General features: G+C 51.0%; 4 protein-coding genes across 4 annotated transcripts; 2 read left to right on the top strand and 2 right to left on the bottom strand.

Moving 5' to 3' along the window:
- Nucleotides 1–634: 634 nt before the first annotated feature.
- Nucleotides 635–4813, bottom strand: T310_6254 (uncharacterized protein; the record flags this gene model as incomplete). Its single annotated transcript, XM_013470920.1, has 6 exons — nt 635–1270; nt 1333–1629; nt 1698–1958; nt 2006–4435; nt 4489–4579; nt 4635–4813. The coding sequence occupies 6 exons, from the start codon at nt 4811–4813 to the stop codon at nt 635–637; spliced, it is 3894 nt and encodes a 1297-aa protein (XP_013326374.1).
- A 675-nt stretch (nt 4814–5488) lies between these two features.
- T310_6253 (Isovaleryl-CoA dehydrogenase) lies at nt 5489–7295 on the top strand (the record flags this gene model as incomplete). Its single annotated transcript, XM_013470919.1, has 9 exons — nt 5489–5566; nt 5662–5819; nt 5879–5936; nt 5990–6075; nt 6130–6219; nt 6270–6522; nt 6727–6906; nt 6960–7055; nt 7221–7295. 9 exons carry the CDS (start codon nt 5489–5491, stop codon nt 7293–7295), a joined length of 1074 nt encoding a protein of 357 aa, XP_013326373.1.
- A 630-nt stretch (nt 7296–7925) lies between these two features.
- On the top strand, nt 7926–9333 carry T310_6252 (uncharacterized protein; the record flags this gene model as incomplete). The annotated part of the gene is made up of 4 exons (XM_013470918.1): nt 7926–7974; nt 8177–8278; nt 8599–8795; nt 8869–9333. 4 exons carry the CDS (start codon nt 7926–7928, stop codon nt 9331–9333), a joined length of 813 nt encoding a protein of 270 aa, XP_013326372.1.
- A 1707-nt stretch (nt 9334–11040) lies between these two features.
- Nucleotides 11041–13047, bottom strand: T310_6251 (APSES transcription factor Xbp1; the record flags this gene model as incomplete). Its single annotated transcript, XM_013470917.1, has 4 exons — nt 11041–12290; nt 12352–12436; nt 12483–12598; nt 12675–13047. 4 exons carry the CDS (start codon nt 13045–13047, stop codon nt 11041–11043), a joined length of 1824 nt encoding a protein of 607 aa, XP_013326371.1.
- Nucleotides 13048–13373: the final 326 nt, after the last annotated feature.

The raw sequence follows: 13373 nt of genomic DNA, 5'->3' as shown, positions 1-13373 counted from the left end.
GTCTATCAAATTTGTGCAAACATTCCGTAATAATCACAGAGCCAATGGAGAGGGACAACACGCATGCCACTAGCAAGATAATTAATACAGTTTAACTCCACACTCGCGTACAATTAAACCGAGTCCGCAGATACCAACAAGCCCAACCCCAACTTTGGACAGCTCCCATTGCAAAAACAACGCCTAGAAAAACAGTGCAAAACTTAGACCAGGGCCGTGGCCCACTCGGAGGCTCTTTCGCCCCTCCCTGGCAACAACACGAGGTGGCCGTGTCCGGACTGCAGGCGTCTGCCGGCACAATTAGTCGCAGCAGCAGCAACAACTGCCTGCCTCGTGGCCGCCGTGTCGGTGCTTTTTTTTTTCTTCTCGCCCCGGGCCAGAGTTTGGCCAGAAGGACGCTAGAAAGCTCGCGGGTCGCACAACCGCCGTCCAATCTGAAACGCCTCCGCGGCGGCCAATCAGCAGCCGCGACGCGCGATTTTCGGCCCGCCGACCCTCCGGCTCTCCTCCACAGGCACAAAAACGGAACAAAAAGCCCCAGACCAATGACGCCCGCCGGATTGTTACAGCCGACCTCGCGTCTCAACGGCAGCACAACACAAAGGCAATAATGCACTCGACGTGACTCGGACATCTATGATGCATTGAACACCCATCCCCCGTTCATCCGCAGTCGCTGCCTCTCCGCAATGTCGCGCCGGATCTCTTCCTGCGTCAAACCGTCCGGACCCGACCAGTTCGCACTGCTCGTGCGCTCGCGGAACTTCTTGATCTTCTTGTCCGACTTGAACGTCTCCTCCAGCGAGAAGGGTGCGATGGGGCCAAAAATAGACTCCGTCTCGCGACCTTCTTGCTCCCGCAGCAGAGCCTCCAGCTCCTTAGGTTGTGCCCACTTTGGCACCGGCAGCATTTCCGCGTCTGAATCTTCGTCCTCGCTGTCTGTGGGGATCTCGGGGAGTTGGATATTCTCACCGTTAGGGTACTGCGGTGACGATTTGGCCGCCACGTGCTGAGAACTCTGATTGGGCGTCTTGTGGCCTGTTGGGGCTTGCGAGGGGTTGGGTGCATCTGCAAACGGGATCTTGCCACTGGCATATTTGGCCATGTCCATAGGGTGGCCGGGTCTGTGCGATGCGCCTGCAGCTTGCTGCACGTGGTGCGACCCGGAAGCTGCACTCTTGTACAGGGATGCTCCCGTCTGGTGGTGTGCGGCAGGTGGAGGTGCCTGCGGGTAGCCATGCGCAGTAAAGATCTGAGGCTTAGCAGGTTCCTGGAAAAAAAAAAGCGTAAGCGGGGGTTTTTCCTGGAAAATAGCGTGGCCGCGACCCTTACCTTTCGGATGTTAGACTGTCGAATTGGGGGAGCCATGGTGGGCCTGACTGGAGGGGGTGGGTTCTGCTCGTCCTCAGTCTTCCTCCGTTTAGACTCTGTGGCCTGATGAGGGGTTGGACGAGGCTGAGGCTCCTCATCCAATGCTCGTTTTGCCGGTTTGGCCGCATTAGTTGGAGGTTGCGTGATAGATCGACTAAAGGGCTGCGCTGAGCCCAGCCGCGATGGTGGCCGTGTAGGACCAAGATCAGCTCGCTGCGAGGACTGTGCACCCGCCTTTTCCTGCTGTAGAATAGAGCCCTGGAAGCTGGAAGTTAGAAAAAAAAAATGACAACCCGGCATTTCCGCATGGTCTTGTCTCGACTTACCAGGTCGTTAGCTGAGTTGGGCGGCTGGCTTCCCTGTCTCTCCAATCGGCGAGCATTTTCAAGCCTCCGTTGCTCGATTGCCTGCCTCTGGGCCGCTTTTTTAGGGTCGTCTGCTGCGAGACGTTCACGCTCGCGTCGTTCAGCCTCAGCGCGATTCTTAAGTTCTTGGCGACGCGCCTCTTCCTGTTGCTGCTGTTGGGCTGCTCGCTTGCGTTCCAGCTCCCGCTTCTGCTCCTCTTTACGCCGCGCCTCTCGTTCCTCCTATAGGATGTTAGCATTGTCAAATATCCGACGCTAAGCAGCCTTACCTGTTTCTTCTTTTCGGCAGCTAGTTGCGCTTTGCGCTGTGTCTGACTTGAGACCGAGCTCTTGAAGCTGCCACTGGACGCGGTTGTTTGCAAGGAGGAATTGCTGGCCTTCTTTGTTAGAGTCGGTTGCTTTTGGGCCGGAGCAGCTGCCGGAGTAGGTGCCGGAGGAGGATTCGACTCCTGTACGCTTGAGGATAGAGAAGTCGTTGAAGATAAGGGCATCTGGCGAGAGAGCGTGCTGCCGACTCGAATTGATACGGGTTGCGGTTTCGGCTTTTGTACGGGCTCCCTTGTAGGTTTCACAGGACGACGGTCATTCGACTTTGCAGGTTGAGGCTGAGGGTGGGAAGTGGGTGGCAGCGGAAACTTCGGCTCGGCCTCTGGGTTGGACTCGACTTCCTTCGAGGTCTGCACCTGAGGCCGTTGAGCCTTCTTTGAAGCTGCTCGGTTGGACGGAGCAGGCGTAGTGGTCTCATGGCCTTCTCGATCAGCAAGGGACTTTTCCTGAGCATTTGCGTGTTTGGCCTTTGATTCTTGAATTGCTGTCGTCTTCTCCTGCTCCCTGGACGTTTCGAAAAGCTCTTCTTGTCGCTGCTTGTGCTTCAGCTCAGTCTGCCTGCTCTTTTCTTCCGTTTCTGTCGCGTTTTGGGTTCGACCATGTTGCTTTAGCGGACTGGGCGTCTGCACCGTTCGCCTTTCTGGACTTCCAGAGAGGTTGCCGTGGTTGGTTTGTGACCGAGAGGCACTAGGAGAAGACGATAAGGTCTCCAATTTCGCTGCTGCTGAAACCCCAGCACTGCTTGTAAACAGTCCCTTTGCCGTCTTCATGAGAGATTGCAGCTTCGATTTAGACATGCTCAATGCACCATCGTTGCGCTTGGGGGAGACCGGAGGTGTTGTAGACTCTGCCTGATTCTGCGCCGGCAGCGTTTTTTGTTCAAAATCACCTCTGGTGCCTGGCCGTTGTGGCGATGATGGAATAGCCGCAGATCCTGTTTTTTGATGGCCTGCCATGTAGCCTGTAGTCTTGGTCAACGGCGAGTGCTTGTCAGAGAAGTCGTGGAACGTCTCTGTCCTTTCCAGCTTTGCTTTTTCAAGATTTCCAGCTGCATTGTGCCCGGCTGCATGCTCTATGGCATCTGTCGTATGACTCTTGGGAATGTTTGGCCGATGAGGTGAACTCAGTGTCTTGATCTCGTCACCCTCGCTGCTAACAGCAGGCTCGGGAGCAGGTGCAACGCGAGACTCGCGGTTAGATCCGTCCTGCTTTGCGTTTGGAAGCTCAGGGTAGTTGACTTGCGATGCAGCCAAATGTGATACCGAGGGTATCGACTTAGTCGTCCTGGATGGCTGGAATTTGCCGAGCAAGCTGATCTTTTCGTGAAGCCGTTGGGTAGAGGACTTGTGATGTAGCTTGGTAGTCTCCAGGTCCACGTCTGTATCCTGGTGAAGAGATTCTCCCTTTCCGTCAAGGTCCATCTTGTCTTCTACTTTCTGGTCCTCTGTCCCATCAGGCAGAGCCCGAGTTGTCCTTGTGCCACCGATCTGACCACTGAAATAACTGGGCCGTCCCGCATTATTCAGTTTTGTAATATCAACATGGCTGGTTCGGGAAATTCGGGCTCCACCCATGCTCTTTTTCGTCACCAGCGGTTCTCGTGCCGGTAGAGAAGCGAAAGTTAAGCTGCTCTTTCTAATCAGCGGTCGGTCTGGTGTGGAACCATCCGAGGGAGAGCCTATGTCGTCGAATTGATTATCGAGGACCATGTCTCCATCTTTGTCCTTCTTCTCAGCCGGCGCAGAGGGCTCTGGTTGAATGTCTGAGACTTCCTCACGTGAATGTACAGATGCCCGTGGTGGCTCTGCAGCCTTGACGATCGGACGAGGCGTGTCCTCGTCAGGCTTCATCTCCTGATCTTCATTTACATCAGCTGGTTCGACTGTTTCGCCGCGATGCTGGATGTCTTCTTGAGCGGAGTGGAAGGAGCCTTCGGTGGTGCGACGGTCCACTGACGGACTCTTCGCGTTGAGCGCGTCACGCTTGAAATCCTCTTCTACCGGCTGCTTGTCGTCCGGTTGCGTGTCGAACGGCTGCGTATCCAATGGCTGCGTGTCTAATGGCTGCGTATCTGACGGCTGCGTGTCTAGCGGCTGCGTGTCTAACGGTTGCATGTCTGTCGGTTGCGTGGAAGATTCTGCCTCAGAACGCATGCTTGGAAGGACCATTTCATCATCGTCTGGCATTCCGTGGTATCCCGAGTCAGTGTTGTAAGTCGAGAACGAGTTGAGTTTCTGGTTGGTTGTTTGTTCTTGCGATCGCTCCTTCCCCTTGGAGTTGTCAGCAGCTTTTACAGCTGCCTGATCGGACACGAGACCAGCTTTCGAGCTCGATTTGACCTGATTATGTGACGAAAAGATGTCGCTCAAAGGCTAAGTGATGGTCAGCAACAGCACAGAACGACTGCAACTGGAGAAGGGCATACCACTCGGACTTCGTCAGCATTGCGTTTGCGCGCCGTGCGGGGAGTTTTCCCTCGTAGTTTGCCCGGAGTCTTGAAAATTTCGGTCAAGTTGCTAAATCAGAGGTAGTCAGTAACTGAGTCGCACCCGGCCATCGCATCCAACATACAATTGATTCTTGGAGAATATCTCGGCCATGTGCTCATTCAGCCATTCCAACTCGTGCCGGACAGGAAATTCTACTTCCTCCATTTCCTGCTCCACCAGATTCATCACATTTTCCTTCTCAGCCGCGATCCACGCGGCGGAGCCCACGGGCTGATACGCCCTTGCTCCCGCGGCGGACATGGCTGTAAACAACGCGAGGCTGGCAGGGATGAGGGCAGAGGATCAGTCCCACGTGTCACTTCAGGCTTCCAAACCGGGACGAGAGTTCTGAAATGCAAGAAGTCAACTGGGAATCACATCGACACGGTTCCGGTTGGCGAACACAGAGAAGATGAGAGATGGTGGGCGGAAATCGATGGGAGTTGCAGCGGGCGCTTGGTGGTCTGGTTGCTCTTGCGCATCAAAACATTGGATCCGCATGACGCGCTAAGACTCGGGGTCACGTGAGTTAACGGCCTGACTCAACGCCTAGATCCTGAGGCAGCAATCTACACCTTCCTAGGCAGGCAGGCGTTCTGGGGACGGCGAATACGCCGAACGGGGTCCGGTTAGCATGTCGGCAAAGCGTGCGGAGGAGGATTACATAAACCCGGGCTACATTCCTCGGATTTAGAGGACTAGAAGTATGTATTCTTCTCCTGGAGTGTTATAAAGGAAGAATACTTTGTTACTTCCCTAGTAGTTACTATTATTTTGCATCGTGGGTAGCAAAGAATGCATATCATGGGTTCACGGCTCCTCTCTCGCGCGATAGGACGGTTCAGCCAACCACTACGATCCTGTCGATATGCACAACCCTCTTCAAAATCCCTGTTCCAGAAAAGAACATTTGTAGCATCTCCATCCCGGAGAATAATGGACACCAGTTGTTTTTCGGAGGATCAATTGATGGTGAGGGACGCCATCGCCAAGATCTGCTCGCAATTCTCCGATGTAAGACGAGAAATCCCGGAAATCTCCTCTCTATATTACACCTTACTGGATTCTTGTAAACGTGTCACATCGAAAGCTGAATCAACTTGCAAAAGGAATACTGGGCAGAGCATGACGAATCCGGGGAATATCCACATGAGTTGCATACGGCTCTGGCAAAGGATGGCTGGATTGGGATAGCCCTTCCAGAAGAACTAGGAGGAGCAGGATTGGGTATCTCGGAGGCGACAATGATGATGCAGACCATTGCACAGTATGTGAAGCATCCATTTTGTCCCATTTTCTGAACCATTGAACTGACGTCTATATCAGAAGTGGCGCTGGCATGGCTGGAGCCCAATCGATCCACGCAAACGTGTATGCAACACAAGTGAGTGGCCGCAACGATGCAGCATCTATACCGAGGCACTGACTCTGTGGTAGCCTGTTGCGAAGTTTGCTACCCCGGAGCAAAGGGAGAGGATGTTGACTCCGTTAATCTCGGGCGAAGCGAGGACGTGCTTTGGAGTGTGGGTGTCAGCTGACTCGGGGTCATTGGACCAGACTGACTGACCTCTGGGCAGGACAGAACCAAACACGGGACTGGAGACGCTGAAGCTCCGGACGCAGGCAGTGAGAGACGGTGATTTCTACCGGGTCTCGGGACAGAAGATGTGAGTTCCGCATCTTAAAGATGATATGGATGTTTAACCAACAACTCTAGTTGGATAACCAATGCCCAGGTGGCAAAGAAGATGGTCCTGCTGGCACGGACAACGCCCCTGGAGGAGGTGAAAAAGCCCTCGGAAGGATTGTCGCTCTTCTTCATTGATTTCGATAAAAACGCCCCAGGCTTGGACCTGAGGAAGATCAAGAAGATGGGAGGCCGGGCCGTCGATGCGAACGAGGTGTTTTTCGACAATTACCTGATCCCTGCCGACACCCTCATTGGAGAGGAAGGCCAAGGCTTCAAAATCGTACGGACATACATTTGCACCAGCACTCAGCGAGAAGTTACCTGACCCAAGACTGGAACAGGTCCTCCACGGAATGAACGCCGAACGATGTCTCTTGGCCGGAGAAGCCCTGGGACTCGGATATGTCGCGTTGGGGAAAGCCGCCAAGTACGCGAAAGAACGCATTGTTTTGGTCGTCCCATCGGACAGAATCAGGGCATCCAGCACCCGTTGGCGGACGCCTACATGAAACTGGAGGCTGCCAAATTGGCTACCTATCACGCAGCCAAGCTTTATGATGCCAGCCGGACCGACAAATCCATCTCGCCGCAGACTGTGGGTGTGGCGTGCAACTCAGCCAAGTATCTGGCGGCAGAAGCAGCGTTCACGGCATGTGAGAGGGCGGTATGTTCCCTGCATCTGGCCCTTTTGTCGAAAACTGTCGCTTACAAGTTCAGGTTCTCTCCCACGGAGGTATGGGCTATGCCCAGGAATACCACGTGGAACGTTATCTGCGCGAGTGCTTCGTTCCTCGAATCGCACCGGTCAGCCGGGTAAGTAGAAGTCTATCAGGAGGGAGAACTCTGCTGACACCTGGGTGCAGGAGATGATCTTGAATTTTGTCAGTGAGAAGGCGCTGGATCTGCCACGAAGCTACTGAGAGACGCCATATCGTGTATATAGATAGCTAGCTCCAGACTATTACTCTGTGTGCATAGTTGACGGTGCCTTCTGGCAGCAACTTGATACAAGAGCTAACTAGAAATATATATAAGCTGGGCTGGGCGGGTTGACAGTCCATTATTTCGGTTCACCCAACTGTCTGCCGAGCTCGAGTCACATGCAGAATAGAACGATGAAATCTTTCCAGTTAGCTGCGCTAATTGTCCTCGAATCCGAACAGACGGCCTGAGCGTGTTGTCGTAGAGCCTTGATGGCAATTATCGGCTGTAGACATGAAAAAATAGCTAATTGGGGAGGGTGCCTGCTTGTCTTCTCCTTTTTGACTGTCAGTTCGATTTCCTGCGATGACGGCATTTGATCCTTGCATTAGAGGAAATTAGAGGATTTAGATCTGTTTAGTGGCCTCGGTGGAACGTTCTTGCTGCCGTTCTGCGCAGGTGGTGGCCCGGCCCGCCGTGGATTTGTGGTTGCTCAGCAGAGAGCACACGACCCGGCGATTGCATCACTTCCCAAACAAGATCTCCGACTTGGCCTTCTTTTTGTTCTCCTTCATCCGCCGTCCCTTCTTTCTGCCCAAGTCATCGCCCCTGTCTTCACAGAAGCTGCCGTTTCTACCTCCCTTGTCTCTCGCTAGTTAGCACGACCGGTCGGCTTCCGCGCGCAGTCGTGCTGCTCCCCCTTATCGGACCGTCCACAAACCTTGCAGTGTCACGGCACACACAACAACATCCATTGCCAAAATGGCCGAACCATCCGGCGACGTGAGCTATCCCGTCGTCAACGGAGCCAGTAAGGTGTGTTTCCTCAGCGGTGACTTGGTCTTCTCGTGGTAGCAGGGCTGATCTCCCCTTTGTTGACAGTGCCTACCTCTTCGATTTTTTTTTCCGTTCTCCGACCGATGTACACCTAGCAGGAGATCCTCCATCGGAACGCTTAGGAAACATGAGATATAGAGATACTGGTGACCAATTACTGACGGATTTCTCTATAGATCCTGCTTCTGATGGCGTCAAAACCGAGGCTTCCAAACCCGGAGACGAGCTGCGTCGGGTTACGCCCTCTCAGACCACCTCGACCGGCCAACCCCTGACTCGTGCGTATACCGTGTCCTGGCCATCTCATGGCACTATAAGCTGACTCTGAGATTCCAGCCTACCACTCTCTGGTGTACAGTCTCTTGAGTGTGGGTTCCCCAATTCCGCGTGTTCCGGGTGAATTGGATCCAGCTGACATCGGTAGTGGGAACGCCCGCGGACTACTGCCATCTCTTTTGTCAGCGTAGTCAGTTTCATTCTCGCAGCTCGATACCTTCCTCTCTTGCGCTGGGTATTCAAGTTCCTCTATGTGTCCCTCGGAAGTGAGTCGACCAATGGCACTTTTTGTTGTTTCTTATACTGATCAATTGATTTTCAGCAATGGCCGCTCTTGAAGTCGCCGGCAAACTCGTCTTCTCCCAAGGCCTCGCGAGCTCCTTCCGTCCCCGCAAATACTACACGATTCCTAAGGAAACAATTGAAGGAGTGCTTGATGATCTCGAGCAGCTGTTTGACTTTTTCCTGCTTGAATTCCAGCGCACCCTCTTTGCGGAAAATGTCATCCACACGATTGCGGTATGTTGCTCAACGCCAGTCGAGACACGTTCGGAGGTGGTTCATAAGGCACCGAGTCTAACGCACTTGACAGGCCTTCTCTGCCGCTTTCGTCTCTTACTGGCTCAGCAAGATCCTGCCATTGTGGGGTCTGGCTCTGATTGCAGTGACCATCGCCTATCTGGGACCTCTTGTCTACATCAGCAACCGCGAAATCATCGATGAGCAGATCCACTCTGTGCAGCAGCTGATCAACGCCCAGGCGAGCCATGTCCGGGGTATTGCTGAGCAGCACACTGCTCACGCGACGGGGTTGGTGAAGCAGTACGCCAGCGACTACAGCGCCAAGGCTCAGGGATACATTCGTCGCTCGGCCACGCCTGAGGTGGCCAAGGCCCCTGCGTCAGGCACCACCATCAAGACTGAGCCGGTTTCTCCGCAGCCTAGCTTCAAGCAGTCTGACTTCCCGGAAGCGCCCAAGACGGAGCCCGTTGCTGCTGAGCCTGCCGCCGAGTCGTCGGCTCCTGAGAACAACCAGGAACCCCTTCTGGCTCTCTAATTGTGTGATTTGCGCTGGCTGGTTCACGGTTTACAGTCTTGTCAATGGTGGTCGGAAGGTTAATCGATGAATGGATCCTCAGTACGCAGCGAGGGTTGATTAGGTGTGAGGATGCTACGGCACCCATGACGAACGTCGAATTGAATAGAATTTTGTGGCGCTTGTATTTGAGTACGTCGGGTAATGGATGACGATGACAAGAAAAAAAACCAAAAAAGGAGGAAGTCCTAAGCATCGATCAGGCGGGAGACTGTATAATGACGAGGCGGCATGAATTTCCTTTTCCTTTTTTATTCACTCTTGTGAACTTGGATGGAATAACTCCCGAGCTCCGTTTTAGTGTGTTTTTTTCTTCATCTGCACTGTTTCCGCTGAAGTCCGGGTTATTTTTTTTATTGATTTTTATTTTCCTTTCTATTCTATTTTCCTTTCTGTTACTTACACTGTTTAAACCGTTTTGTAAGTTACTAACTTGTTATTATTGTTTATTGTTATTCTATCTGTCTACTTACTTACCTAGGTACCTAGTGTGATACGATAATCTTCATCAATCGTAACCATTCATCCGTGTCTATGGTAGTGATCTATCTATCTGCCTTTTCTTCTTTTTTTATTTATTTATTTGTTTATTTATTTATCTATATATTCTGATTGATTGATTGCAGTAAGTACATACGGAGTAATATTCCGTTGAATCCGTCCATTCATTCATTCATTCATTCATTCGATTCAGAACCTTGAATTTATTTAAAAGAAAAGAAAAAAAAAGTATATATAAACGAAGAATGACGAAGAAGAAAGAAGACGCAGTTAGTTTATTTAGATACACTTTGATGATAAGTGAAGTAATTAGTATACGGAGTACTACTCAATTAAGGGTTTTTCAAACAAATTAATTTAATTTAATTACCTAGGTACCTACCTACCTTTCTCCTATAATTAATTAATTAATTATTTTTTCCCCTCATGAGCTATTTATTTATTTATTATTCTCCTGCACATGTAGACGAGATGTGTAGATATGTAGGTAATTTAATTAATTAATCAATGATCTTTCTTTCCTTGATTTTCCCCCTTTTGATGCACAGCAACACAACACAATACAATACAATATAATACAAAAATACAATCTTGGGAATCAATTCCATTCATTCATTCATTGGTTTTAAAAGAAAAGAAAGGGAAATAAAACGATAAAATAATAATATTAGTAGAGTAAAATAAGTAAGTAAATGAATTCAAGGACGCCTCCCTGTCTGCCTGCTCGTCTGCTTGTTTCCCTGACTATCTGTTTCCATGCCTGTCTATCTCTCTTCGTCGTGGTTATTGTTCTTTCGTGTCTTATTTTTTTTCCTCTCTTGTTCCGTTTTTTTTGGGTATTTTGTATACAAAGTTCTTCGAATTTGAGTCTTTCTTTTCTTTGCTTTGAGTTTCTTTGAGTTTCTATTTCTGTTTCTGTTTCTGTTTCTGTATCTTATCGATCGATCGATCGAGGTGCGTTGCTCGTCTCATCGCATGGAAATAAAATAAAATCATATGGATATGGTTTCGTATTCTCTCCCTCTTTCTCTCTGAGAAGCTGTTCGTTCGTTCGTTTGTCTGTGTTGTGTATTTCGTGTTCGTGTTTCTCGAGGATTTAAATGATTCATCATTCCGTCGGAGGAAGAAGAGAAGAAGAGAAGAAACGAAGAAAGTAAAGAAAGAAAATCAAGCAGAAGCACGCCGACGACGCTTGCGTCCGTGTCCGTGTTCGTGTTCGTCGTTTTTCTTCCTTCCTTCTTCGTCTCCATGTCCATGTCCATCGCCATCTCTAGTCCTTGCTGCTTGGAGAACTGAGGATCCGCTGTTACTAGTATTTTCCTCCTGCTGCTGCTGCTGCGTGTGCAGACTCAACAGGGCATGAGCGGCCTTGACTTCTCGGCTGAGCAGGCTCCTTATCGTCGTGGATGGAGCTGCTGCTCGCATTTTCTTTCGTGCTGTTTTTCTTGTTGTTTGTGTCTGTGTTCGTGTCCGTATTCTTCGCGTCCGCTCACTCTCGCTCTCGCTCTCGGAACAAGATGAAGAAGAAGGCGGACTGATGGAGCGGTGGCTGGCCGAGGAGGTGGAAAAAGAGGATGAGATAGACGATGCATCTTCGTCCATGTACTCCTCATCGTCGTCATCATTGTCATTGTCATTCTCATCGTCCTCATCCTCATCAACTTCTCCCTCGCTGTCATCATTCTCATCGTTGAGATCGCTTTCGAAGCCGCTGGGTGATCGAATTCGATTGCTGCTGCTCTCAGAAGAAGACAGGGTGGACAGCAATTCGGAGTCATCATCATCATCAGAAGAAGAATCCGCTCCATCATCTTTCTCGGACTCTGCTGCAGCCGTTCTTTTCGCCCCTGAATGTCCGCTAACGCTAGAGATGGATTCCAGAATCTCCCGCGGCGAGGGAAGGTTACTCTGTCGACTTGCGGCCCGGCCGCCTGTCGTCTGTCCTTGGGCTTGGGAACTGCGCGTGGCATTGATCGGCGTGAAGGAATTGCGAGGTGTCGGTGAAGAGATGCAATACGAATCATTATTATTGCCCTCGCTGTCTGCGTCCTCATCAACTCTCTTGTCTGCTACTTCCGAGCGGTTATTCTGGCTCCTTGACAGGATCCTCTTCCTCGGAGAGTCATAAGTAGTAGTAGTACCTGCCGTCGCGCTCTGCGCAGCTGGTCTTGCAGCATGCGAGGCGGAAGAAGAGGAGACCGACTTCGCTTGCAGCTCGAGCTCTCGGTAATAATTCGCCGATTCGGTCGCCCTTCGCACGATGGCAGGATCGATGATCATCTTCCCGAAATGCGCTCCATTCGGAGGGATGCACATCGCAGGAAAGTCGCGTCCAAAGAGAGGCGTGAGGGCGTACCGTATTCTCCAGCAGAATGTCGCGGCGACGGCTTTGGCGGCCTCGAATGGCATCCAGTAGCCTTTCAAACATTAGTTTTGAAGAACATAAAAACAAAGACCTGGGGAATATAAATTACATACCCTGCGCAGCTAGAGCTCCCCCAGTAATGCTGTGACAGATATCGCGAAGACCAGGGTTCGCATTGAGCATCTTCGCCGGTGTCGTCTGCGCGAATCAGCCGAGGGAAGCTGACTGCTGGAACAGCACTTACCTTGGAATAGTCATTGCATTTGAAGAGATGAGTCGTCCGAACAAGACCAATGTTGTAGTCCCACATGACGGTCCATGTCTTCTCTTCTCCGGGAATCCTGAAGGTGTATTGGAAGACTGTCGAATAGTATTCCAGTCATTCATTAGGGTAATGCTAAACAAAAAAAAATCTTCATGTTTGTCTGGAGCCTACCTTCGAAACTCTCTCTCCCAGTCTTTTCAAGAAACGACTTCTTCTCGCTATTGTAAGGAATATGCCTCGGAAATTCCGCGATCTGGCCCATGGGATGAATCTGGAATCGGCGGTGCTCCTCCGCCAACTTGGCGTCCTGATACTCGCAGGGAGGGTATCGCAGCTCCCCGCGGACTTTGCCTCTGATGAAGATGGGGACGTCCTTGGGCATTTTCTGTCTCTTGGCGCGAGGATGATGGTAGGCCGGCCTGTCGTCCCTGTCCCTGGCGCGGTTTGTCTGGGAAGAAGAAGAAGACGAAATCGGCAGTGGACCACCACCGCGACTGTGAGAGGATTCCGGCAGGGGATTGAGCAATGATCTGATGGATGCCATGAACCTGTATCTGATCTGATCTGCCAACGGAGAATCCTTGCCAAAGGGCACCTCGGCTCAGAACGATATTTAAAAACGTCTTGTCTGGAAGAAGTCTTTTGACTTGTAATGCGAATCTTGCTATTATTTGACAAACGCGAGGGCGAAGACGACTCTTAAACCTCTCGAGAAGAAGCACCAGAACAGATTTCTATGAGAGGAAATTATGTCAGGAAAAAACAAAGGGGGATCAGCGAGATCAAAGACAATAACAACAACAAAAAAAGAGCTATTGATCGATACAGATTTCCGGCACAGGTGTCTGAGATGCCTAAGAATCATTTAAA

This window comes from Rasamsonia emersonii, assembly GCF_000968595.1.
Source record: "Rasamsonia emersonii CBS 393.64 chromosome Unknown ctg1118621760388, whole genome shotgun sequence".
Lineage (NCBI taxonomy): Eukaryota > Fungi > Ascomycota > Eurotiomycetes > Eurotiales > Trichocomaceae > Rasamsonia > Rasamsonia emersonii.
This window is presented reverse-complemented; position numbering and strand designations above follow the sequence as displayed.